We start from the raw sequence: 26,359 nt of genomic DNA, 5'->3' as shown, positions 1-26,359 counted from the left end.
AAAAAAAAAAGAAAAAAGTAGGACATATCCATCTGTTCAAGTTTAGCCTTCTCTTCTGCACAGCGTGCTCAGAGTCACAGTAAACCTTCACACACACAAAAGTACTTTGTGTCATTCAAGTGTCAGTCAAGTGTCAGTGGTATTCAGACATTTACTAAAACGAGATATTTGAATGGCTTGAGACTCATTCTTTGAATAGAATGAAATATAGATGTGGAGATATTGTCCAACTGGGTTAATTTATCTTAGGTGTTGGAATAAAACAAAAAAACACACACAAAAAAGTGTCTGGAGTGCAGTATCTGCACTGCGGACCGAGGCAACGTATTCAAAAACTTAAAGGCTATGTTGAGTTCAGGGGCGACTCGCTTTTCTCTTTCTCTCACACTAAACACTAGTCACACTTCGTCCAGCAGGGGGTGCTCTGCACCGGGTTTTTGTTTTGCATGCAGCATGCAGGAGCACAACAGGGGGACCAATACAGTGACAAACCCTCCCTCAGCCAACCTACTGTAAGTCCAATATTAATAAGAAATAGGTCCAGGTGCTAAGATGCATTTAGCTAATAAGACAGGAGATGAGAACAGGAAGGCATTCATGTATAAAGGAAACCTGTCCACGCTTACTGGATGGGACACTGTGATTGGATCTGTCTACGTCCGCCCCCCCCACAAAAAAAAGACTGTCCAGCTATATGAACACTCTGAAATACAGCAGGGGGAAAAAATCACCACAAGACGACCAACAACTGACAAAAGCGTGAAATGACGAAGGAACACAATAGTGTGGTTTCCTGCCAGGCTCGGGGCTACGTCTATCAACAACCTCAATTGTGTAATTATCAATTTAAGCAACAGCTCCTCTTGAGGTGTTTCATCCGACGGAGTGAGGGGGGGTGTTAACGAACAAGGCCTCAGTTTCCCTGCGTTTATCTGGTCTGGTGATCATGTGTGGTCATATGTGCAAAGACTAGAGTACAGTACGGTGGGGAATGTTCACTAATCACAAACTACAGCTCTACGTACAGATAGTATACAAAACACAATCTGAGGAATTCATTAAAATTTCAACCATCAATAAAAGCCCGGAGGTATCCACTTATGCCGAGACATCAAATCCAAAACTCAAGTGCTTCTAAAAACCTTTAAAAAGTGAGTCGCTATGCATCAATGAAACGAGTCATTCACAACACAAACAGATCAATACAGTCATAAGATAAGGCTATTAAGACCCAGTCATCCCAACATGCAAGGATACGACTCACAGTGGTCAATAAAATGGGAACACACCGTGGGATGAAGCGGACAATAATTAAACGTAACACAAAAATAGAAACACGAGAGGTGAGCTGTTGCTGATGTGTGCCGTTGTGTTTTTTTTTTTTTTTTTTACAGTACTCTGTACCCTGTTTGTTCCTCAAATATACGAAACCTAACAAACTGACATAACTGTCGGACAGCAAAGTCACAATACTGAGGACTGATATTTTGATTTGTGTTGAGTGAGACGATGCAATATTATCTCTGAAATCCTGAGTGTATGCTCTACTGCCAAACACGGATGCTCTGTAACTCCTCTGATATGTTTGCCTGAGCATACAGTTTACTTAGTTAATACAAATAAAAAGGGTGCAAATTATTAAAAAGAATAAAAAGAAAAAAAAGTGACTATATTATTATTATTATTATTATTATTACACTCCCCATACCAGAGAAGGCTTTTGGTCACAATCAACTACCAATTCCAAACAGGAAATTGGAAAATAAAATGACGAAAATACAGATATCAATTAAATTGAACCCAAAATATATCCACAAAAAATCATATTTTTTTTTTTGTAAGTGGTATGGATCATGACTGGCCAGTCATTTCCGCGCTGTTTGTGCATGTATCTGTTCTGATGGCATTTAAATAGCGAGTGAGCGCGTGGGAGATTAAAACAGCGCCTCAGCATATGAGGCGCGTGTTCGTCGCGATGTATCGGAGGTGTTAGGAGGAGGAAAAGAAAGAGGCGTGGCTGGGAACGGGACACGGGCGGGATTATGCCGTCTTCGTTATATTCTCTGACTCCTTGGAGGTCCAGAGCTCTTTGTGCTGTTTGCGCCCGAAGCCCTCGTCGTAGTTGCCTTTGCTTTTGAACAGCTGCTGAAAGTGGGGTTTACAGTAAAATTCACCTTGAAGAGCTGCAAAGGTGCCAAGGCTGCAGATAAGAGAGAGAGAGAGGAGGAATGAAGCAGTTATATACAAACCAAAAAGGAGAAAGTCACATACACAAAACAATGCAGATAGTCACCTCAGTTTGGCGTTGCAGTGCTTGCAGCAGAAGCATGATGAATGGAAGACCAAGTTGTTGGCAACCAATCTCTCCATCGGGTAGACCGTCTTCTCACATGATGAACACACTTCCTTTTGGGTCTTAAAGCTGAAGGACTGAGCACATGAACATACAGGTTTGTTACCAAAAAGACGCCCTTTGGTCTTTGTTGAGATCTAAAAAAAGGACGAGAAAGACAAGACAGGCGATGCATATTCACCTTAGATCGCTGGACAGGTTTCTCTTCAGTGGTGTTCCTGGTGTCCTGGATAAGAAAAGAAAAGAACTTTTAAACAAAATGTAATCACACGTGTATAACGACTCCTGTTGTGCTCTAAATTGGCAACAACAGATATTCGGTGAGTCCTTTGAGATTACAAGCAACTTGACGTCACACGGGTGGAAGAATGTGTTCTTCACTGTCCTCTTATTACCTTTACCAGTGTGTGAGCCCATCTCTCCCCCCACCCCCACCCCCCACCTTTCTATTTGCTCCATCTGTCTCTTTGCACCCCTGGGAGAGGATCAGGTGCCTTCTGTCTGCTCATGTGAGCCGAGCTGTGGGACGCTCTGCATGGGGCCGCCCTCAACATAGCGGAACAGCCTCAGAAGCCGACATCCAGTTTTGGAAACCTCACAAGAAAAATATCACACCGAGTGTCTTACAAATGCTGGGAGATTACAACACGGCAGTCTTCCTTTTTCCAACTTTGCAATCCATCAGTGTAATGAGGCACGTCTTGCACAATTTGTAGGTGTACTCTTTAATTATCCGGCTGCCATTTTTAACGTATGTCACCACATTTCCCCTGCACATTGTCGGTTCCTCTGGAGGAACGAGCGCCGCGGCCACATCTTTAAGCAGCGCTAACAGGTAGTTCAAGCGGATAATCATCAGACAGAGGGACATTCAGACGGTTACACAGTAACTGCCATGGGGGAAAAAAAAGCGAGTGCGCGGGGAAGAAGGGCAGCCTCTGTTTAGGCAAGGGGGAAAAGTCCACTGCAGACTTTGCTAAAGCCGCGTTATGTAAGGCAGTTTGGCTGGAGCTGGAGGAAGTGGTGGAGGTGGAGAGTGTGTGTGTGTGAGTGGGAAAGAGAAGGAGATCTTTGGCATCATAAGGGAACTGCTGATTCTCATTTTTTTTCAGGTCTATTACTCTTTGACTTGCAAAATATCTTGCTTTGTAGACAAAATACCACCACAAGAGTCCACCACAGTGATGGATCCATCTTCCTCATAAAGAGGTTGAGATAAAGAGCCGCTTAAGTGGCCAAAGTTTACAGTGTGTGTTTCACTTTTGTTTTTTTAAACTTGAAGAAATATAATCACAGTATCTGTAACTAGGCTATCTATATGTAACGGAGTACATTTCCCAGACAATGACAGAGAAGCCGGTTGTCTGTTTTGGCTAGTTTAGCTAATTTACTTCTACTTCATAATGACCAAAAAACTATATTCAGGCCTGTACATGAAACTTTTGTTTAGCTTGCCATGAAAAATGACATTTAAAAGAAGGGTATAGTATGAAACCATTGGAGCTCAGTGTACAGATATACACAACCAGAGATCAGTTGACAAATGCATATCGTCTCAAGTTATATAGATGGATACTTTTTACCCTTTTAATTTCATGCACCACTTAACAGAGCAGGAAAAAGCAGCGAGGCTGTTTTCTGCACTTACGGGAAACCGCGTGACATGCTTTTGAACCGACGGGCTCATTAAGTGAGGCCATGCAGCTTCCTGTCGATGCAATCACATCCCAACCGTCTCCTCTCCGTCCCCGACTCCTCTTGAGCTCGGTTAATGTGCTGAGGCTAAGCTAGCAGGCAGCTCACACGTTGCCGGTTTCCTAGCAGACTAGACCACTTCCTGTTGCAGCAGCAGCAGCAGCAGCAGCAGCAGGGCTGAGGAGCCGACATGGTTTTGATCTCCTCGACGTTATCGAACACTTTGAATATGTAAAGTTCTCACAGAACATTTTGTAGGAGAGGTTTGTGTCAGCGGGAGGCTGTAAGTACAGTAAATTCAGGTAAATTTAGGCTTCATTTGTACATGTGAAATCATGAAATGAATGCAGCCAAATAAGGAAAGCTGATCTGAGTGAAGGCGAAGTATCGCCAGTGTTGTTTTTTTCCTTTTTTTGTGGCAAAAACAACGCAGCAAGATTAGTTACCATGTTAGGGGGTATACTAGGCATGCATTCCAAACATACACAGGCCTCCCGGAAGAATTCAGATTAGCTTGTGCCATCTTGTCTTCTTTTACCTTATATGTGCATGAGTCTCAATTGCCACCAATCAGCTCGAATGTGGCAGGAAGTTGATGTGACACATCTGGCTTCCTCCGTCTTGCAGAGTCCCGATGGGGGGGGAAGCAGCTGAAGTCCTCCCTGACTGTCATCCCAATGAATGACCGACGCCGACGACTACCAGTTCTGTACGGATGCTTTAGCTGCAGAGTGAATACACTTCCAGAGATTTATGATCTCCGTTCAGAGGCACACAACTCACAGATGAACTCTCGAGTCCCGACTGGCTCAATAAAAGAGACAAAAGGAGAACCAAATACGTGGAGGGGCTGGAAATGAAGCACACGAACCACAGAACAAGGTGTTCAATGTAAACGTAAATAAAGAGGGTTTGTCGTGTAGTTAATTAGATATCTGCTGAGCCAAACACTGTTTCAACTGTGAAGCAATTTGACATAGCAGTGTGCGAGAGGAGCCGGAGCCAGCTGGAGAGAGTTGTGTCTTTCCGAAGACAAAGAACACTTTCACACGAGTGGTGAAATCTTCTCGCGACAAAAGTTACCAACTCTTTACCTCACAGCGCAGATCCCTCGCTCAATGAATCCCTCCACTTCCTACCAACCCCACTTCCGGGCGTCTTGGCTCGCTCCGCGGCCATCTTTCAAACTCCGCCGTCAACTACACACCTCTCGCAGCTGGTGAACAGCTATTTCTTTGAAGGAGAACTCGTCCCTTAGTGAGCTTGAAGGACGAGTTTGGGTTTAACCTTTTTGTGTCAAACATTCACAGCATTACTGTCACAAATCCCACTGCCTTCTGCCCCCGGAGGCCGCAGACCACCCGCATGAATAGATGCAATAGAGAGAGAAGTTGAGGATGTAGTTAAGAACGCAGCCTCAAACATAATGTATGCAAGTCCTTCTCCGTTATGGAAGTCAAACAGGCGGCAAACCAGTACAAACCAGAGCCGTGTTGTCTAAATCTCACTGTTTAGAGAGCAATCTGCTGACGTAAATCACAGCCATTTAGAACCGTTACAACAACTCTAAAGAATAGCACGAGGGCGAAAGGTCAACATGTTCACGAAGAGTTCAAAAGGCAAGAAGTAACTCCTCTTTTTCTGTTCCCAGTGCTGATGGACACCAGATAATTGGACAGATCTTCTCCTGCTTCACACTCCACCATCTCTGAATTCACACCGTGGTGCTCCATTCACTTGCAGCAGGCCCCTAGAAGGGCACGCTATGTTAACAAACGTCTTATGTCATTAATCCAAGACGAGGCTCCCACTCTCTCTCTCTCTCTCTCATCCTTTATCTTTTAGAAACGTGATCATCGTTTGATCGTTTGGGACACCAGAGAGGAGGAAAAAAACAGAACAAATAGGAAGACACCAAACGGTGTTAATGAGCGCATCCATCAGTAAACAATCTTTTCCAGTCCAGTGCTAGCAACATAAACCATGAGCGTTGAGTGTAATACTTTACTCTATATTGCACTTTCTGGACCCTGCAGGCCAGGAAACTGATCCAACAACTACACCAGCTGCTGCAGGTCAGACGTACAGACAGCAGCTTCCCATCAATAACTCTGTTACGAAGCAAGTTATGTGGGAAAGATGCCTGGGAAGAAGAAAGAACAACTAATTAATACATTTAAAAAACTCAAGTATTAGCGGAGGTTTTGACACTTTGACTGGCTGAGGAACTGATGAAAGGTGGATGAAACATCTTTCAGAGTGCAGATGGAGGTTCACACATCGTCGAGGCGTTTGATCAGCTACTAGTTCTCTTCCCCTTTTTCAGCTTCCTGTATGTGACGGGGCACTTTTCTCTGCTTGGAGGTACAGGGCATTGAGTGCACGTCTCCTTAGTCAGCTGACACCGGGCAGACACTTTGTTTTTTCACTTCCCGTCTGGGGAGGCTGTACGGATCCGTTTAAATTATATATCTAAATGTGGGTTCATGTTGCTGTCTGTAAAGTGCTTAAAAACGGCTCAAGTTCAAATGTCCCGTCAACACTATAAATATATTCAGATTATTATAGAAAACAGAGAGAAGCAGCTAATCCTCACGTTGGAGAAACTGGGACTATGTTTGACATTTGTGCTTGAAAAATAACTTGAACGATTCATTTATTACCAAAACAGAAGCAGATAATCTTTCTGTTGACCCGCTTATTGTTTAATCAACTAATCACTGCAGGTCCAGGTGGTTTTAGAAGTGGGTTTTTGTTGTTGTGGTTTTGTTGATTCAAATAGATTACTACGGTCTACAAAAAACAAAGCGGTCACATTATATCACTATTTATGAGAAGCTGCTGCTCTTTCACATTGAGAGAATGATTCTTCATAAATTAGTAGTCAGCAACTGGGAGAACCTTAAGTTCTGTCTAACTTTGCTAAAGTAGAAAGCCCTCTTCATAAAAAGCTGCCCGAGGGCACAATTAAAACTACTGAGGTCCTCTTTCCATCATTTGTGTCAGAGATCTACCTAATACACCAATTAAAACATCTCGTAAAATCACATACTAACAATAAAGTCAGAATGTTTATTCCTAAAGAACAAATGAATAAATCTCAGGGTTTTTTTCTGTTGTTCAAACCTCTAATGTTCATAAAAGCTAATGGCCGGTGCTGGAATGCTGCAGCAGCTGCTCCGTTCCTATTTTTTCGTCTTAAAATTGCAAAGAACAGAACCGGTGAAAGAATGTGTTGAAGACGAGGAGCCTGTGTTGACTTGACGAAGCGAGGCTGCTGCCGAAGGAGGAGAAGAAACAGCCTGAAGTGCTGCTTCTGATCAGATGTTATCACACAGGGGGAGACATTTCACAACCAAATGCTCCTTCAGGACTGGAATTCAGGGTAAACATGCCCCGTCCCGTCTTAAAAAAAAAAAGAAAAAAGAAATGCACATGCAAATATTTGCTTTGCGATCAAACAACATTTACATCACACAGTGAAGGCTGCTTCACTGCGAGCCCAAGACGTTGTCGACACGGGACTCAACGTTTTAGACTTTTCTTTCTCCACCAAATCTCCTTAAGTTGTTAGTTCCCAAAGATCAAAAGCAGATCATTGAAGTCACAAGTGAGTAGATTCCCACTGAGCTCTGCAGACTTCAAAATGTGGCTCCTCGGCTGCTGCTGCTGACGGATGACACTGAGGGGAAACCCTACACGCCGAGTCTCTCTAACCGGTCTGCCCCAGAGGTCCTTTCAAAACCAGATAGCCTGCATTAGAGCAGCGCTGAAAGCCACTGAAGATGCATTGCAATGTGAGAATGTGCTTGTTGTTGCTGAAACTATTCACACACATGATTTCAAACAGCAGAGAGCTGGCGATACAAATATAATACCAACAAATAGTATCACTGGAATGCCTTTAATCCCACAGAGGGACCTCTACACCTTTTAGAGGCCTGAGATGTTCCTTTAGCTCACACAACCAGCCGGACTATAGCTCTCATTTTCAAAGTAACGCCTGACTGTGACACAGTAGATGATTGGGAACGGGGAACAGGCTAGTTAAAACTATTAGGCTGACCGTTTTAGCCTGCTGGCGACCCATTTAATACTGCTCTGCACATCCGACAGCAGGAAAAACAACATATGGCTCTTTTGACATGCCCAACAAATCAGGTTTGTGTGCCGTTAATGGTTATTGTTTGACAAAAGAGCATATGGTCAAACAAAATGAATGGTGCTAGTCCTCGCTGCCGCTTTGTACGACGTGCTTTGTCTAAATCTGCATGATTTGTTTATTTATTTTCTCTCTTAAATCCACCAGAATACTGACGTAAAGCAGCCAGCAGAGCAGCGTGTCAATCTGTGCCGTCAACTCTGACTAAAACTACAGTCAGCCAGCCCACACTGACAGTGGCAGGAAATGAAAATGACCATATACTTACTTAAGCCCTTCCCGCCATATGCCAGGGCTATAATGACAGGCTGTTTGTGAATGTGGTTCCCTGGATGGTTTTACCAGACCTCAGAGCAGTTTGTAAACGACTCAACAACACTAACACAGGCAACCGATTTGTATCACAGAGGGGAACACGTGTTTTCTTACATGGGTTTTAAATTTAATGATGAGGTTTATTCCACTCACTCATCCATTTGGTGTTAATCAGATGCCCAGCAGCTGTAGGCGAGTTCATAAGCAGTATCCCAGGCGTGAATTATTTTTTTGGGAGTATACCAGCACCTTGTCCTGGGATAAAACCTGGATACGTTTTGGGGGAAACCTCCATATGCTAGCTGGAGGGTCTGTGGCATGTAAAGACCTCGTTAAGGTTTCTGATCAGTGTGAACAAAGAGGAGTGGCTGAAAGCAACGACCAGAAACCTCGATACAGTTATGACCATGTAGCTATATGGCGATAGGAATAACCAGGATTCACCACTTGCTCTGTAAAATGGCATATCGAAAATACAATTAAAAAGTAGGATACAACTCAAAACCAGGATACGAATGTCTCAATAACATAAATTTGGGTAGATCTTATGATCAGAGGGGTGCTGTAAACGTCCCACCTCCACCATAGATATAGCACAGCAACAGAATTTAAACCAATTTAAACGAGTGCAGAAATGGGGTTTCCTCTTCAGTTTATGTGCCTTAATGTTGTTGAGGGTGGGTGGTGTTAAATCCCTATTACAGACTAATTCACTGTCTGTAAATGCTCTACTAAAGACCTTAATGCAACACTGGGGAGGTTGGAGCCAGTTACAACATGCATTTACAACAACAACAACAACAACAAAATCACACTAATCTGCTCCGGATTGGAACTTGAACTGCTTAACAAAAACAAAAACATAAAAAAATAACGGAACATAATATAAAATCACAGATCAATTTACAATCCGGCTAATAGGGGAGGGCAATTAAATTAATTATCCGTTATACATATGCACAAATTTGATGGGAGAATTTTTTTGTTAAATGTATGATTCAGTGGGTTTAAATCCTCTTTGATGTTAATTAGCCAGCAAGCTAGCTAACTAACAGACGTTAAAACACTGCTAGCTTCAGAGGAACACGACGGGGCGTTTAAATTCTCCTCAAATTCAACACGCAAGCCTGCTTTGATACATCCAATGTCTAAATCGTGCATTTACACACAACAATCGGACCTCATACATCCGACCGGCTCCCTTGTTAGCTAGCCCCGTTAGCGGGTGGACGGACATCATCACCTCACCTCATCACACACAAAAAGAAGAGAGAGGAGAGGAGAGGAGAGGAGGCTGCAGCCACGAAACAGACGATTAAAACACACTCTCACCATCTGTGCTTCTTGTCTGCGACAGGCTGGCCGATAAACGTCTGTTCACTCAGAGGCTGGAGGTTGATATATTTGCTCTCTCATTCAAGGTTTTCGAGGTTTTTGTTGTAGACGTTGTGTCCCCTAACCCGGTGAGTTTCTACCCTCCGCTTCGCCTCACGTCTCCGTTTTCAACAGAACGTTTTTTTCTCTCTCCGGCAGGATGTCGCGCGCTATTGGTTCTCATCTGCTCATGGCGCATTCAGGGTCTGTCGGAAGAATGGCAACTAATAGTGGAAACAAGGATGTCGCTGTCAGGCTTTTATGTAAATATTACCCACCACACAACGAGCTCCAGTGCTGCACTACTAGATTTTACATTAGGAAAAAAAATAGTATTACTACAATGTGGAAATACTAGCATAAGTTCTGCATTCAAAGGTTTACTTCATACAAACGTATTGGCATCAAAATATACTTACAGATCCAAACATACACGTAGCCTACTCATGGTGCACAAAGACCCATTTCATAATGTGTATTAACTTACTGATGCATTAACTGGTACATCATTTTAAGGTGGATAATTTAGTTATTGTATACACCGATAACAAGTGATTAAAGTCTTATATTTAAATCTAATATATATTTGTGACTACCACAAACATATTTCATAAAATGCGTTATATTATTTAGATTGTTTTACTTGAATGATTTTCTAGTAATTCAGATTTTCATTCATTGCTTCTCTCTGTAATTGTGCATGACAATAACCAACTAAATATAATTACATCACATCTTAATTGTGGATTATATTTTGTATTATTACAAATAAAGAATGGAAGTGGTAACTGAAGTTATCAAATACAAGTAGTAGAGCAACAAATGCAATATTTGTAGAATTTCACTGTCGGAGGCTGCAACTTCCAACATTATTAACATTCCCTTTGTCATCAGACTGAAACAACAGAGGGAGGTAACGGTTCGTTAAGGCAATTACATTATGCCCCCTAGTGGCCAGAGTGAGGAAATACAACTCAACTGCATAAATTAAACTGCAGAGTGACATATTTTGACTGTCAGAGAAAAGAAGATACAAAAATAGACGCCAAAGGAATCTTTTTAATCAAAACCTAATTTTCCATGTTTGAATGAACACTTCAAATTCCTCTCATACAAACAAATTTCTTTCTTGAAAAACATTTCAAAAGCATAGACAAACTAAATGCCAAAGAAAGACACTCCACTAGAACTTGAATACAAGACACAGAAAGAGTTACATAGTTTTAACATACGTGTGTGTGTGAGACTGTGAATCCTCACAGAGCGCTTTTGGAAATGAAACAGTTTTAAGAGTTTAACTTTGTACATCGACAAAATGCAAAACACACAAACACTCTTTGCAAAGGATCAGGAAAAAAAATAATAAAGCCTCAGGTTTACAAGCACGAAAGCATTTTAGGAGCTCAAACAAGACAATAACCAAAATGATCCTAGTTTTGAATTGTTTACTGACGGCAGGATTCATTACAGCTCTATTGTTTGATCCTGCTGACTTACAACAACAGTCTTGATGATAAATGTACAGTGACCGTCTCTGAGCTGCTCGTGTTGATCTGTCTGACACTCTTCATGAGGTCCTAACCAACCTCACTGTACACTTTTATTCAAAGTCCACAAACCCCCCTTATGGTCCTGTGCCAGCCTCTGATATGCTCTGCTATCTGCCTACACAACAGACAAGCTCATCATGGAGCAGTTAGTTGCACATATTCTATTGGTGTGTTTATTTATGTTTTTTTTTTTTTTTTTTAGTTGTCCCACCGACTCTTTCTACGCTTTGGTGGCTCAGGGACAGCAAAGCTATCATCATCATCTCTGTCCTTCCCTTCTCCACTCCCCCTGTCTCCCCCGTCCCTCTCACTCCTCCTATCCTCTCTGTCCCTCCCCTCCACACTCCCCCTGTCTCCCCCCTCCCTCTCACTCCTACGATCCTCTCTGTCCCTCACCTCCACACTCCCCCTGTCTCCTCCGTCCCTCTCACTCCTCCGATCCTCTCCTCTGTCCCTCCCCTCCACACTCCCCCTGTCTCCCCCCTCCCTCTCACTCCTCCGATCCTCTCCTCTGTCCCTCCCCTCTCCACTCCCCCTGTCTCCTCCATCCCTCTCACTCCTTCGATCCTCTCTGTCCCTCCCTTCTCCACTCCCCCTGTCTCCCCCGTCCCTCTCACTCCTCCGATCCTCTCTTTCCCTCCTGCTTCCGTCTCCATTACGACTATCTCCGTGGCGGCTGCTGCCGTGGCGCTCCCGGTCCCCGTGGCGCTCCCGGTCTCGGTCTCCGTGGCGGTCCCGGTCTCCGTCTCGCTCCCGGTCCCCGTATCGCTCCTCCCCGCTTTGTCGCTCGCTCCTGTCGCTGTGGCGGTAACTGTCGTGGCGCCCCCGGTCCTCCCCGTGTCTGTCCCGAGGGATGTCTCTCTGTGGGGGAGGTGCGGGCGGAGGGTAGCTGGGCTGTGAACTGGTTTGAGTGGCGGGCACAGAGCTCAGGGAGCCAGCGCTGGTGAAGCCGGACATGGACATGGACAAGGCGGCGCTCTGCGACCGCTCGGCACCATTGGCGGACTCGGTCGGCACAGAGCTGAGGCTGCCGGCACTAGTCCAGCATGACGAGCTGTTAGACTTAGTGCTGAGCTTCGGGGGGCCGCTGGACGCAGCCACAAAGTGGCTCTTGTACTGAGCCTAGAAGAGAAGGAGACATTGAGAGGAAGAGATTAGCTGTCTGGAAAGCAAAACAAGGAATCCTGAATTAAAAAAAATCTAATTATGCATTTTACTGCCTCACAAAACGACCAAAATATATTTGCAGGGTGTTGACAGCACGCTGATTTAAAAGAGGTCTTCAGAATTGTTGCTCTCTCACCCATAACACAAGTAATAATACAACAGTATTTTAGTATTGTGTTAAGATCAAGAAATAGGAAAGAAAAAGACATTCATATCAATAACTGTGAAATAAAGTTAAAGGTATAATAAAGACATCATAATTAAGACAGAACTAGAGAAGATGGAGAGTTCTACCTGGAAGGCTGATTTCATAGCAGACATGCGATCTCCCATCGCCCCACTGGTTGGTTTGCTGTAGCCTTCAAAGCTACTACTGGAAGACAAGAAGTTGCCGCTGCGTTCCTGAAGAAACACCCGAGAGTTACTCGCATATCTGTGACTTTTCACCAAATATCACCATGAATCTGCGTAATACAAAAGAAATACCCAGGCCACCATAGAGCATTTAACGCTGTCAGAAGGTCGAAGTTTACAGGTGGGGTCTGGTATTTTCTTTTAAATGTGTTCATTTACTAATAATTACTATGATTGTACCCACAATATGAAAATAAATAAATAAATAACTCACAGAACTTTCAGCCCCTAGACCGGGTCTCTCTCTGTAACCAAGACCTCCTCCGCCAATATTCATCTTCTTTCCTTTTCCACCCTTGAATCTGGATTTCCTGAACCAGGCATTCTGGGGGAAAAAAATGTGAACAGCATACAGTTAAAAACATGAAATCCAAAAAACAACACCCCACAGCTTTTTGTTGTAGTTGATTCTTTGATCTATCTCACCTGCATGGCTAAATCCATCAGTTCTTTGGAAACGGATTGATTGGCTCCCTCTAGATTTCTCACGAGGTCACCAGCGAATGTGGTGTCTTTGTTGGTGAGGAGCGTGTGAGCCACACCCTTCTCTCCAGCGCGACCAGTTCGACCAATCCTGTGCGTGTGCGTGTCGATGTCTCGCGCCACGTCGTAGTTTACCACTGTGCGAATGGATGGGATGTCCAGACCGCGAGCTTGGGAGGAAAGCAAACAGTAAGCAGGAAAATGTTAAATAATGTTTTTTTTAAAACTCATCTCTCGATATATACGAAAGACTAAACAAAGCCAATGTTTGAAAAAGTGACACAAAAACTCTCCTCCTCTTGAACTCACCAGCTACATCAGTGGCCACCAGAACAGGCAGGTTCTTCTTCTTGAAGTCGCTGATGACCTTGTTCCTCTCACTCTGGTCCATGTCACCGTGCAGGAGGCCCAGGCTGTAACCCTCCTGGGTCAGGTTAGTAGCCAGCTCCTCACAGTTTGCCTTCTTAGTGACAAAGATGAGGACCGAGCCGCTGGAGGTGAACTCCACCAGCCGCCGGGTGAGCCAGTCCCATTTATCTGTGGCGCTGCGCAGCATCTCCACCATCTGGGTGACATCCTCATTGGCCTGGTCAGAGAAGTAAGGTAATTCAAACAGGGCGGTATATTATTTTATTACATTTTAATGAAAGTGTAAATAATGTACACCTAAAAACGTTTAACTTTTGCTGCCACGATAGCTCAGGTTTAACCGAACACAACTATTTGTGCCTTTTAAACACTGACTGAAAATATTTCACGTCACACTTTAGTCTAAAATACAAGTTTCGCATTTGTGATTTGGGTCTTTGAGGCACATTGAAAACGGATTATATTAGCAAATGTATCTCTTTGTGGAGCCACATCTCTTGCATGTATGACGCTGCATACCTCTCCGATGTCTCCCTGCACCACGCGGATAGGATCGACCAAGATGTCTCTGGCAAGCCTCTCTATCTTCTTCCGGAAAGTAGCGCTAAACAGGAGGGCTGTGAAGGAAAAGATTTAAGGATTATTATTTTTAAATGCCCTGAAGCCCTGCTATCCGCGACAAAGAGGCATTGTCTTAATACTTAAGGAAACCCACTTACTCTGTCTGTCTGGGCGGACATGGCTAGCAACAGATCGAACCTGATATTCTGAAAGGTAAAAACAGAAATAAGCTGTAGTGGCCAGAACAGGTTTCAAACATCGTTGATGCAACACTGATAATGCCAACTCACCAAAACCCATATCAAACATGCGATCTGCCTCATCAAACACCAGGTATGACACTCTCTGCAGGGACGTGGCCTTCTTCTTCACGTGGTCAATCAGACGACCCTGTGCAAAAGAAAACAGTAAATCTCCCATTCGTTGCAGCGGCGGAGAGTGAATTTTCCTCTTAAGCGGCAGGTCGACGTCTTGTCTCTTACCGGAGTGCAGACCACAATCTCAGCTCCCTCCTGCAGAGCTTTGGCCTGCTCCCACATGCTGCCGCCTCCGTAAACTGCCACAGAACGCAAAGAGTAGGCTTTCCCAAAACGCTTACATTCCGCATGGATCTGGTAAAGTGACAGATATCAGTGAGCCTGCTCGCTTAATAACGATGTCTTCCTCAGTTAATACTAAAGCAAACATCCTCTATCACAAAGTCTGACTCAGTTCCTTCCCGTTTCTTACCTGCTGACAAAGCTCTCTGGTGGGGCACACGATGATGGCGATGGGCCCCTCTCCTGGCTCCAGTTCCTTTTGGTCCATGATGTGAACCAGCATGGGCCAGATAAAAGCTGCAGTTTTGCCACTGCCAGTTTTTGCAATACCAATCATGTCACGTCCAGACAGAGCTATGGGCACACCCTAAAACCCAGATCGGGAGGAGGGAAAACAACAACGATTCTTCATGAAATCGTTCATGAAAACATTTAACGCGGAACAATTTTGAAAGCTGAAGATAAATCGCCACTATACCTGGCACTGAATCGGTGTGGGCTGAGTGTACTCGGACTTGCGGATTTGGTGCATTAACTGCTCATCAAAGTTGAAGTGGGCAAAGCTCGTGGAAGGTTTTGGAGGAGCTGCACCAGACACCTGAGAAAGACCAGAAGAAAAAAGAACAAATCCAAAGACTGTTGCGATGATGCTGACGACGACAGTGTAAACGTGATGAAGAGCCGTGTCTCCAAAGATTTTTCCACTGCGAGACATATTGCTATAAAATGGATTGGGGCCAAACAAAATGATTGAATGAGAGTAACAATGACGTGTTTATCGTATAGCATTTATGAACTTGGTTTGCATGAATGACTTACCCGTAAGTTCAATTTGTGCCTTAACTCATCAACCTGAGTTCCAGTCAGGTTGATGAGCTCTTCATGCTCATTGAAGAAGTTTTTCTCGAAGGGTGGGTAATCAATCTATTGACAAAAAGACCAAAGAAATGCATCAAAAATCACTCAAATGACACACGTTAAAAGACATCAAATATGAATCCACAGCTGAGACGATACTCAAAACAGTCGGGTCAACCGTACCTCAGAGTGGTCAATGGGGGGAAGCGGCAGAATGATTTTCTTGGTGGTGGGGGCGATTGGGTTCCCGTCACTGTCATAGTCAATGTTTTCATCCTCCTCCTCTAGGCTCAGGCCGGCTGTGGGATTCTCTGCCATGTAGCGGAAGTAGGCTTCCTGCAGAGAGTCACAGCATTTCATGTGAAAACCTGAGCCGGTGTGCTGCTCACCACAGCGTCCAGGTACTCACAACAACCTGAGGAGACATTCAGCTCAACAGACGGGAAGAATTACTTACAATCTGTCATCATCATATTACTTGCCAATATAAAATCAACAATTAAAAACATGCTTTTTCACACTTTCTAGACAGCAAGAAAAACAACTCCATCATAATAATCCTAAATGCAACCTGCGTGGTCAGATAGAGGGAAGGGCGGGGGGGGGGGGGCTTTATAACATTAGAGGGGGTAGATTATGGGGATGTTTGGTCTGGAGATCTCTCTGAGCAACGATGTAGTAGATGAAGAACTTTGGAGGGCTCACTCACTTGTTCATCTTCTTCTTCAATGTCATCACGAATACCCCTGAAATGACAAGCGGAGAAAAAAAAAAACTTCCCTGCGGCTCGTTCATACACCCAAGACAGCCCACACACCCCATTATGACTAAGGTCGGTGCTCACCTGATAATATCTATTAAGCCAGCAAAAACATTGCTGGATGTGCCAGTAATCAAAGAAACTTAAGAAGTAATTACTGCATGAAGATAACTGCTATTGGTAGTTAAGACAGTGAATAGAGCAGGGGCTACATACAAGTTAACAGCATTATCATCTCAAATTAGGGGGCTTACACTTTCGCTCACAAAATATTTATTTATGTGGGGGATCATTTTTTTCATTCTAGGCACATTTTAATTAAAGCACCGACATAATGACCTCAGAAGTGACTAAAAGAAATCGAATAAATGAAAACTTTGAGTCTTACTTGGCTGACTTTTTCTCCTTTTCTTTTTCCTCTAGTTTCCTCATGTCTTTAGCTGCTTGGTTCTGGAGGGGGAAAGAAAATGTGTTGGAGAAAACAGCAGATTCAGCATTTGGAAGTATTTTCTACTTTGGCTCTGCCGGCAGCGGACGGAGTCCCTTCTCTCACCTCAACCTCTGCCATGAAGGCGTCCAGCGGGTCATCTTCACTGTCTGACCCGCCAGCAGGCTGCATCTGCTGCCGTGTGGGCGAGTTCTCCGCTGGAATGTACGGCAAATCCACATTGCTGCTGGACTCCTCTTCGTCGTCCTCAAAATACCTTGTTAGAAATGACAACGCTGCAGCTGTTTAATTATTCAATACCACCGCATCGCCATATTATTTCTTAAGGGGTTTGAATATTATGTAGAAGAGTGCATTTGTATGGAAGAGGTGCAACACTCACGCATTTTCCTCATCAAAATTGGCTCTTTTTGTCCCTATTTTGTAGAACGATGGGAGCTGCTGGCCCTTCCCGTATCCACTCGATCCCGGGGTTCCGAATGATGTGTTCGGGTTCTGAGGAACACTAGGTTCTTCTTTTTTCCCTGCGAGGGAAAATCCTCCAAATCCGAACCCTCGCTTCACACCCGGACCACCTTTGTTCCAGTTCATGGCTGTGCTGTAAAATACACACACACACACAAACCTAGTTTCAAACACTTGGCATTTATTTGTGTGCCTTTGTTCTTTATTGAAGATACTCCAAATGAAATGTGACTCAGCACTGAATGATGGAAACCTCTCTTCAGCCGGACCAATCTCCACACCTCGGACACTTCGTCTTGCCATTTAGACAACAAGGACCACTATTGGAAGGTGTATTTTCAGGAACGATGGCAGTTTCACTAGAAATTAGACCGATTATTAGTCATAAGGCCAAATAAGTAAATGTAACCCTGACTTTTTTTTTGTTAATTGTCTTTCAAATCAGCAGAATAACCTGTGGTATATTCATATTGAGGGGTACTTCCTCCATCGTGCCAGCATTGAAGATCAGCACTAACTTAACATCATGATGTCTTCGTACGTAACACGAAGCTACATATCTAACGGTCGTAGTTGTGCAGATTAAACAGAAGACGAATGTTGCAATATAACGTTAAAGACTTTAACTGACAGTTTAATTAATGTCCATGGAGGCACACAAGTTTTCCTAAAAAGTAATAGTACATTATTTAGGTACACTTAACGTCGGGTTCTGCAGGAGACAACGTTATCAGACTGAGAAAGTGGCGTAACCGAGTTAACCTAAAGCTAACTAGCCGTTAGCTAATCACGACGGTACGGATCATTACAGCGTTAGCATTCAGCTGCTGGCTGCAGGGCGGTCACTTGTTTCGTGGTTAACTTTATAACAACATAACATTGGCCATCGATACACGTACCGTTAGCGTTAGCTCAAGGCCGCAAAATGAGGCCGAGATGAGAGATAGAGTTGTGTGCGAGGATCGTCACCCTGTGAATAGGGTGAAGTTAGGCTGCGTCTCACTACCACGCGCAGTATACGATAACACTATCCGTTGGCTGAATGTATCAATATTTTTTTTTTAACAGGGGCAAACAGGGCGCATTTACCTGTTTCTTGTGCCAGTGAAACCTCCAATGTTTTCAGAAGACCAAGAGGCGCTTACGTCATCAGTGCGCGCAAAGAGTCAGTTGTCGTTTAGTGCGCGACGACGACGCTCAGAGCGTAGTGAAGAGAGCGGCCAAAACATCCCGAATACATTATCCTAAAATATAGTATTTCTTCCGGCAGGCGTTGCTGTTCTGAACACAATATTGGTAAGTTATTAATACATTAAAATAACACCATTTGTTTTTTTGCTAAGATATGTCACGGTAGGTGCTTTAGCTAACGGTAACGTTAATCTACTATTGCTAGCCATGCTGCGCCCTTTTGCATTAGCAAGCCATTATAAATTGCCGAGCGCAGTTTGTGACTTATCTGCTATAAATGAGCTATTTGTTTTTGTCCGGTCTGATCAGATTCACGTTACGTCGCTTGCTATCGTTGGGAGTCAGCATCTCTGTGTTCGCATTACAGCCACCATGATAAAACATTGAATGTTGACGGGTTTCAACCGCAAAATCTTGCGTGAATAAAAATAATCAATCCCTTAAAGCCAACACTGACCACTGAGATCATCTGGCTGATATGGAATGACAGAAGCAATGACAGAAGGTGTGCGCTTGTAGCATTTGCTTCGTTGTTTTGTTGTGTATGTGGATGCACATTCTGACAATAAAGTGAAATCGCATAAATTAATGAGCATGAAAGACCAACCTCATGTGTCCCCAGCAGAAGGAGACATCCTCTGCTTCACAGCTGATTAATTTGTCTTTAAAGGTTTCCCCTGGATGTGGTTTCAGCTTCTCATATGTAACCCACTCAAGAGGATCCATGTCTTTTCTTGTGAGTGTTTGCCAAGTACCTCATATTTTAGACAGAGGCTTTCATGGCCAGTTTAGTCCTAGACCCAGGATTAAATCTACACTACTTGTATGTTTTTAATCAATATTTCAATTGAAGCTTAATCCCTATAAGGGAAATCGAACTATAATCACATATATGACAGCTTTCATTGCAAACAGCCTGACACTATTTAGGAGGTCAGCAATGAATCATCTTCCTGTAACAGCTTTGAATATATTTCTGTGGGACGTCTTCTTTATTCTTCTTGCCTTTTCTCCCTTCTCTCCATGTCTCTTATTAACCCTCTGTGTCCGTCAGCGTTGGGTATCTGAGAAACTGAGTGTGGAGAGCCTGCGGGACTTGGAGTTATTTGGAGGTGAGGCCCAACGCACAACTGTGATACAACAAAACTGTTCAATACATTATGGCCTTGATGAGCACAAACCGAAAGCAACAATCTGCTCTAGTTGAATCTAAGTGAGTGCTTTGCTCTGCCTTTCAGATGTGATCCTCGAATCACAGTTATGAAAGTTTTCCATCCAGTCAATCCGTCATCTGTTACCTGTCTTAAGGATGGCACAAACAAAATCAGTCTGAAAAGGTTGCACACCTGTTTTTGTCTGTCAAATATTTTTATTTTGCATTATACCCAAATTTGAGTTCATCCTTCTTGTGATTAACCACATTTGATTTGAGGCTATAAAGCCTGAATTTGATAGAATACATTGATACAACAAAGTACGGAGCTCAGTGTTGAGCAGAGCTTTGAGAACATTTGTGTATGTACAGTATCTCCTACATGGTATCATGTAATTGCAGCATCAGTCCAAGTTGACACGGATCAAAATCAACAGTTGCATGTAATGTAAGAAACATTGACAGTGTGATGCAGCTGTGATGCCGTTTCAGTTCATCAGAATCCAGAGTTTTTTCCGTCGCAGTACATCCTCATTGTTTTTTGTCGGTATCAGACTGGATAACTAACTTGTTCACATGCAACAGCTGCGTCATTATGTGCTGACGTGGTGCAAAGCGAGCCGCTTGTTAGCGGTGAAGACTGTCAGTGAGGCTCACTCTTTTCGTGAATATTTTTTTTAATCACAAGACGTGTGCAGGCTTAGTTCTGCCCCATTACGTTTGGTAGTTAGTGTACCAGCTCCAGACCACTCAGAACAAATCTCCCCATCTACGACACTCGCATGAAGAGACGATCATGGTTGTTTCTGCTGAAAATTGTGGGGCGGATCCAAAGACCACCACTACACACTGTTCATGTTCACACAGAAAATGGCTGACATTGTTCCTGAAACCGTGAATACCGTAACTATGCAGATTCAGAAGGTTGAGTGTCTTACATTCTCCCAGTTTTTGAATTGAATGAGAGAGATTCTTCTTCACTTTTTGTGCCTGATGTGAATTGAACCAACCGTCCAGTCATGAATCTGTCCTGTAGACTGCCGCAGGGCTGATGTGATTGTTTGTATCCTCATAAAAGTAGAAATGATTAATTATGATGGTCTCGGTCTAGACCAACAAAATGTGTCCTGTGAAAAACTACATTTATATGTTATTTGATATCATGTTTCTTGCTGTTTATTAGTGGTTTGTTTATCCTTTTAAGTGCCGCGTTTCGCCTCAACAATGATCTGTATAACGTGTGGCACAGTATTGAAGCTTTAGCGTATTATGGAATGGTTTGGGTTGCTTTATTCCATTGCAAGCTTTGCCTCATTTTCAATTTCAATGGTCACTGTTTGTTCAAGTGTATCATTTCCTTTTGGGCTGTGCTATATTCCCATGGCCTTACATAATATCTGGAAAGATCCTGCAGGGCATAACTTGATTGTTTTTCAATTTTTATCATTTGCTTTGCCAAGAACATATTGAAGTGTCCGATTTACTGGGGTGAGAATACTTTTTTTTTTTTCTCAGTTGCAGTGCAGTATCAGGTTAAACGTATCATGAAAACCTTTTGTATCGGTACTTGTTCGTCACTTTGTGGGGCAGTCACCTGAAAAGACAAAGCTGCCCTCGGTCATCTGTCGAATTCTGCAGCCGGCTGCAAACTCCCGCCGCCAGATCGCTGCGATTTCCAGTTCAGGAGCCGCTCTAAACCCAGACCCTTCTCTTGTTTTGTGTTTGTACGTGTCTTTATGTCATTGATGTGGTTTTTCTACCCCAGAGCAAGCTCAGGGATTCTCTCACAGGAAAGTAAGTGTGGTACTCCTGTCATCATCACCCCCCCCCAATTTGCCCCTTTGTGTATGTGCGTGCATGCATGTGTATGTGCGCACACAGATTTATATATATAGAGGAATCCACAACCCCCCCCCCCCCCCCCCTTCTCCCCCCTCCCCCACCTCCCTGAGGCTTTGCACATTTACTTATGCATGAGTGTCTAGCTCATGACACGCGCTGTACACACGCGTTGCTCAGAAGGTCACCTCACTCACCAGTGCGTCTGTTGGGGATTGAAAAAGAATAAACAAGTCTGATCTGAATAGTCCCTCCTCGGTGGGCTGGTAACTTGCTTTGCTCCAGGTAACTGCACTGTTTGGGATGTTGGTGTCTCTTCGTCACCTCACTAAGAGTCTCATTTTTGTGTGTGTGTTTTGCGTTTTTTTGACACTGCCCGTCTGTGCCGACGGCCTGTTGTTGTGTTGCTGGTGGACCGATGGTGTTCCACTTTGATGTCCGGCTGTGGGTGAACGGAGTGCCACGTGTTCAGCTTTAGCAAGGCATGGCAACCCCTTCTGAATCTGATTTGTGAAGTGATTTAGATGCTACATTTACAGATGTTCCCTTAGCTGATGGCTGCCACAGCATGTTTGGCTTTTGCCGTCATGCCGGTTTTAATGTACAGCAAAGTTTACGTTGTAGCAAAAAAAAAAGCACCGTTTGACTTCACGTCCAGAGAGAACTGTCCACACATGGAACAACTCTTGGTTTTATCTGCGAGGGTACTTTCAGTGTCACAGGACTTGATCTTTATCTTGAAGCTACCTTCACCTGTTAGGGTACAAGTGTGCACGAGGAAGTGCACTTTTCTAATTTGGAAAAGATCCAAATATTCATTCAGCTTTGCCTTCATTTGCCTCCACAGCTTGCTTCTGCAATCTGTCCATTGACATCATGGCGATAAATTGATGGAATTCAGGAGTCGTCACTGCCGGGATTATTGACTTTTCTCTACATGTGTTTGTTATTCAAACATCTAATACATTTGCTTATGTGTCGGCAACATTTACTCTCTCTGTATTTGCTATTGTATTGATTGCATCTATGGTATTGGAATGTTTTTATGACCAAAACCTACAGTAGACGCTTGTTTACACTAGAAATGTTGCCGGTGATGGTTTTTGGGCCCAGTATGTGTTCCCGATGTCTTCCAATATTTATTTATTTTTCTTTTGCTAGTGCTATGGCGGGTCACGCTAACACACCTTGATAACACACCTCAGCCTCTCCTTTAGGGATCACTTAGCAGTTCTCACACTGTACTGTATCACCAACCCTCCGGTAGTCACTCACCAGCTCCTTTCACACAGTCCTGCACTGTAGCAAAGTGAAGTCAAGTGTCAGAGCCCACCTTCACTCGTTCTGTTTCCTCTCCTCCCCCTCCAGGCCCATGAGGACAGCCAGGAGAGTCTGACCTCCCTCCCACGTCGGGACACCATGGGCAGCTTCCTCCCTGACAGCAGCTCCTACGAGCTCCTCACTGTTATCGGTATGTGAACACACACCTGGACGTGGCTGCTTCGGTTTGATTCCGGGAGTTTTTTTCTGGCAGAAATTACTCGTAGTTATATAATATCATTGGTTAAAGTACAGCTGCTTGTGACGAGACGTATTGTCTTTATGGAACTAGTTCACTGCACAGAAATACTCTGAAAACAAGGACCGGAGGATACTTGTGTAACAGTGACCTGGGTAGCTTTTTAAATGAAGTCTGTGTTTTAGGCCGGGGCTTGGACGACTTGATGACGGTGAACCTGGCTCGATACAGACCCACCGGGGAGCACGTAGCCATCCGACGGATTGACTTGGAGTCATGCACTAACGACATGGTTATCTACCTGCAGGTCCGCTCTCGATTTCCATCACTCTGCCATGACTCAGCTCCCCCGTAGGCTTTGCCTCTCGAACTGCTTAAAGTATAATCCCCCTTCTTTCATCTCATGGGGAAGACTTACGTAACCCTTGTGTCTGTGTTCTCATTAGCTCTCCTGCCTTTACTGCTCATCCTCTTAAGCCTAATTAGATTCAGAATCATCTTTTCCTCTTGACTTGTAATTTCCCTTTCTCTGCCTCCCCAGGGCGAACTACACGTGTCAAAGTTGTTTCACCACTCCAGCATCGTACCCTACAAGAGCATCTTTATAGCTGAGAATGAGCTGTGGGTCATCTCCCCCTTCATGGCCTATGGTAAGAAATATCTATTGAAACTGTCGCAGCGTTTCACCGTAACGTCACACACAACAGTTTAGACGCAGCCTGTAGTTCTAGAGACCAGCTTTCTCATCGTGGTTGTGTGTGTGTGTGTTTGATGGTCTTTCAGGGTCAGCCAGAGATCTGATCTGCTCACATTTCGCTGATGGTATGACTGAGCTGACCATCGCATACATTTTGCTGGGCATGCTCAGAGCTCTTGAATACATCCACCACATGGGATATGTGCACCGGTAAGATACACTTCCACATTGAGTTTTTATTTGGAAAACATTGAAGATGCATTCAATGTTTCTCGTGGAATGTGTAACACAGTTTGTACCCCATCATGGGACGCTAAAACTGTCCCCTGAAAGACAAACGTGTGATTTGTATTAGTTTTTTTTTTGTAAATACAGCTCAATGTGACATTCGGTGTCTTGAATGTCCTTGGATGTGTGTAGGAGTGTGAAGGCCAGCCATGTGTTGATCTCAGCCGACGGACAGGTCTGCATGTCCGGCCTGCGGAGCATCTTCAGTCTGATCCGCCACGGCCAGAGGGCCAGAGTGGTCCACGACTTCCCCCAGTACAGCGTCAAGGTGCTGCCCTGGCTCAGCCCGGAGGTGCTGCAGCAGGTACCGTACCGCATAATACCGAGGTAATACTGTGTGCGCTGCCAAAGTTCAGGAGTAACAGTTCTGTTTTCGCCCGTCTTTTTTTCTTTTTCAGAACCTGCAGGGCTACGACTTTCGGTCAGACATCTACAGCCTCGGCATCACAGCCTGTGAACTGGCCAATGGACACGTGCCCTTCAAAGACATGCCAGCTACACAGGTCAGAAGGAACCGAGCAGCTCCCTACCTGTTCCTCTGCATCGCAGTATAATATATTATATTTATATATATATATTTAAGATGTTTTTCCTCCAATCAAACGGTGGGTGAACTAACTCTCTCCATATCCTCTTCACTCCCACAGATGCTGCTGGAGAAGCTGAATGGGACGGTGCCGTGTCTGCTGGACACCACCACTATCCCACCGGAGGAGCTGTCGATGAAACCGTCTCGCTCCGGGGCCGACTCCGGCATCTGCGAGGGTCCGGGAGCCGGAGGTGTTCGCCACTCCAACGGAGAGCCCTCCTCCTCCGCGTCGACAGGCGGACACCCCTACAACCGGACGTTCTCCCCGCACTTCCACGCCTTCGTCGAGCTGTGTCTGCAGCGGGACCCAGAAAAGAGGTGGGCCCCTCTCTTCCGTCACGCTTAAATATTGCATTGGACGTGTGGAAATTGTTATGTTCCAAGATACTAATTCTTTTCCCTGTTTTGCTTTTCAGACCGTCTGCCATCACTCTCATAGGTCATCCATTCTTCAAACAGGTGTGTAAAATATCCTTTTAGTTGAAACAGGACTTTGTGGTGTTAAGAATACAGAACAGCTTTGTTTTTGTACATTTACTGCGTGTTGACATTGAAAAAGTACGATTTAAAGATGGTCCTCCAAATGTTTTTTTTTAATTCCCTCCCCCTCTCAGATCAAACGCCGGCCCTCAGAGGCGCTGCCCGAGCTGTTGCGGCCCGTGTCCCCGATCACCAGCTTCGACGGCTCCCAGCCGCAGGACTCCCGCTCTGGACTGGCCAGTCTGGAGTCGGGTCTCAGCCACCTGGAGGTGGACGACTGGGACTTCTGACAGAGGAGGACGAGGCGGAGAGACGCTCATGGGATTCGGATGGGAAACTCTCTGAGCGTACTGGACGAGATGTGTTTTTGTAATGGTCCCCGTGTAAATAATTTAAATCTCAAACTAAAAGGAGTCGCTGTTCTCAAACAAAGGTTGAAAGCCAGCAGCCATCTTGCCTCTTTTTTGGAGTCACACGCGCTTATGTTCCCTAGATATGCTCAGACTCTTGCATTGCACTGATGGCCTCTCGCTATTTCTCACACACACACACACAGACACACACGTTTACAAAACACAACTCCTTCAGAGGAGCATCTGTGGGTGAAGATGTAGCCGAGACCTAAAGATTCTCATAAAATGGATCGGTGGGAAGCTGCTACTAAACATTCAGAGGGGATACTCTACCTCTCTGCACGTAGCCCATGAGCTCAGTGAGACCACCATAAGGGTGAACACCCGTCCTCACAGCTCACTCAAGCCTTCTGCACACCAGATGGAAAGTTTGTCCCACGGGTCAGCTAAATTAACAGCATGTTACACGCGTTTCCTAAGTCTCCGCTTGTGTTGAAGTGTAAACGACATCTCATGCTTTCCACGTCTCTTTTGTTGCACAGAGGTTAAGCATGACATCTGCTTTAAGTTTAACCTTCAGAGCTTAGCGGTTTGTATTTTCTTGCACTTACTCCGGGCGTGATGTTACTTATGTGAGAAGTGAATGTTGCATTGTTGCTCGTTTTGTCTGCATGGACATTTTGAAAGGTTAGTGTTGCAAAAATGTCAAGCTTGACTTTTAACAATAAACGTTGGTG

The 26,359-nt window shown here is 44.4% G+C and overlaps 3 protein-coding genes across 4 annotated transcripts; 1 reads left to right on the top strand and 2 right to left on the bottom strand.

Moving 5' to 3' along the window:
• Positions 1-1,343: 1,343 nt before the first annotated feature.
• limd2 (LIM domain containing 2) lies at positions 1,344-9,997 on the bottom strand. Its single transcript, XM_079177893.1, has 4 exons — positions 9,858-9,997; positions 2,535-2,579; positions 2,294-2,430; positions 1,344-2,200 (listed from the first exon to the last, which is right to left on the bottom strand). The coding sequence occupies exons 1-4, from the start codon at positions 9,858-9,860 to the stop codon at positions 2,041-2,043; spliced, it is 345 nt and encodes a 114-aa protein (XP_079034019.1). The 5' UTR covers positions 9,861-9,997; the 3' UTR covers positions 1,344-2,040.
• Positions 9,998-10,938: 941 nt separating this feature from the next.
• Positions 10,939-18,665, bottom strand: ddx42 (DEAD (Asp-Glu-Ala-Asp) box helicase 42). Its single transcript, XM_079177461.1, has 20 exons — positions 18,603-18,665; positions 17,767-17,872; positions 17,431-17,646; positions 17,154-17,304; positions 16,989-17,050; positions 16,550-16,586; positions 16,024-16,176; positions 15,802-15,906; positions 15,461-15,580; positions 15,173-15,349; positions 14,926-15,054; positions 14,734-14,833; positions 14,602-14,649; positions 14,402-14,499; positions 13,823-14,099; positions 13,457-13,683; positions 13,245-13,355; positions 12,911-13,018; positions 11,944-12,571; positions 10,939-11,772 (listed from the first exon to the last, which is right to left on the bottom strand). The coding sequence occupies exons 2-20, from the start codon at positions 17,814-17,816 to the stop codon at positions 11,648-11,650; spliced, it is 2,922 nt and encodes a 973-aa protein (XP_079033587.1). The 5' UTR covers positions 17,817-17,872; positions 18,603-18,665; the 3' UTR covers positions 10,939-11,647.
• Positions 18,666-18,698: 33 nt separating this feature from the next.
• Positions 18,699-26,359, top strand: strada (STE20 related adaptor alpha). 2 transcript variants are annotated; one of them, XM_079178032.1, is made up of 13 exons: positions 18,699-18,809; positions 19,375-19,440; positions 19,759-19,816; positions 21,623-21,651; positions 23,065-23,167; positions 23,401-23,522; positions 23,757-23,865; positions 23,999-24,122; positions 24,333-24,504; positions 24,599-24,703; positions 24,848-25,107; positions 25,206-25,248; positions 25,404-26,359. In XM_079178032.1, exons 2-13 carry the CDS (start codon positions 19,429-19,431, stop codon positions 25,557-25,559), a joined length of 1,293 nt encoding a protein of 430 aa, XP_079034158.1. In that variant the 5' UTR covers positions 18,699-18,809; positions 19,375-19,428; the 3' UTR covers positions 25,560-26,359. The 2 variants fall into 2 exon arrangements, with proteins under 2 accessions (XP_079034158.1, XP_079034159.1); XM_079178033.1 differs by lacking the exons at positions 18,699-18,809; positions 21,623-21,651 and having other exon boundaries at positions 19,378-19,440; positions 25,404-26,343.

The sequence above is a fragment of the Pholis gunnellus genome (genome assembly GCF_910591455.1).
Source record: "Pholis gunnellus genome assembly, chromosome: 17".
Classification (NCBI taxonomy): Eukaryota; Metazoa; Chordata; class Actinopteri; order Perciformes; family Pholidae; genus Pholis; species Pholis gunnellus.
The sequence above is the reverse complement of the archived record's forward strand: the minus strand, read 5'-3'. Positions and strand labels throughout refer to the sequence as shown.

Excerpts from the sequence above, each read along its gene's own strand:
- limd2 (XM_079177893.1), bottom strand. Across the intron at positions 2,431-2,534 it reads AACCTGTCCAGCGATCTAAG|TCCTTCAGCTTTAAGACCCA; the intron begins GTGAATATGCAT and ends TCATGTGCTCAG. Across the intron at positions 2,201-2,293 it reads CACTGCAACGCCAAACTGAG|CCTTGGCACCTTTGCAGCTC; the intron begins GTGACTATCTGC and ends TCTTATCTGCAG.
- ddx42 (XM_079177461.1), bottom strand. The coding sequence starts at position 17,816 with ATGGCAAGACGAAGTGTCCGAGGTGTGGAGATTGGTCCGGCTGAAGAG. Across the intron at positions 14,100-14,401 it reads TGCAGGGAGACATCGGAGAG|GCCAATGAGGATGTCACCCA; the intron begins GTATGCAGCGTC and ends TTCTCTGACCAG. Across the intron at positions 12,572-12,910 it reads CTATGAAATCAGCCTTCCAG|GCTCAGTACAAGAGCCACTT; the intron begins GTAGAACTCTCC and ends CTTCTCTTCTAG.
- strada (XM_079178032.1), top strand. Across the intron at positions 21,652-23,064 it reads AGGGATTCTCTCACAGGAAA|GCCCATGAGGACAGCCAGGA; the intron begins GTAAGTGTGGTA and ends CTCCCCCTCCAG. Across the intron at positions 23,866-23,998 it reads CTCCCCCTTCATGGCCTATG|GGTCAGCCAGAGATCTGATC; the intron begins GTAAGAAATATC and ends ATGGTCTTTCAG.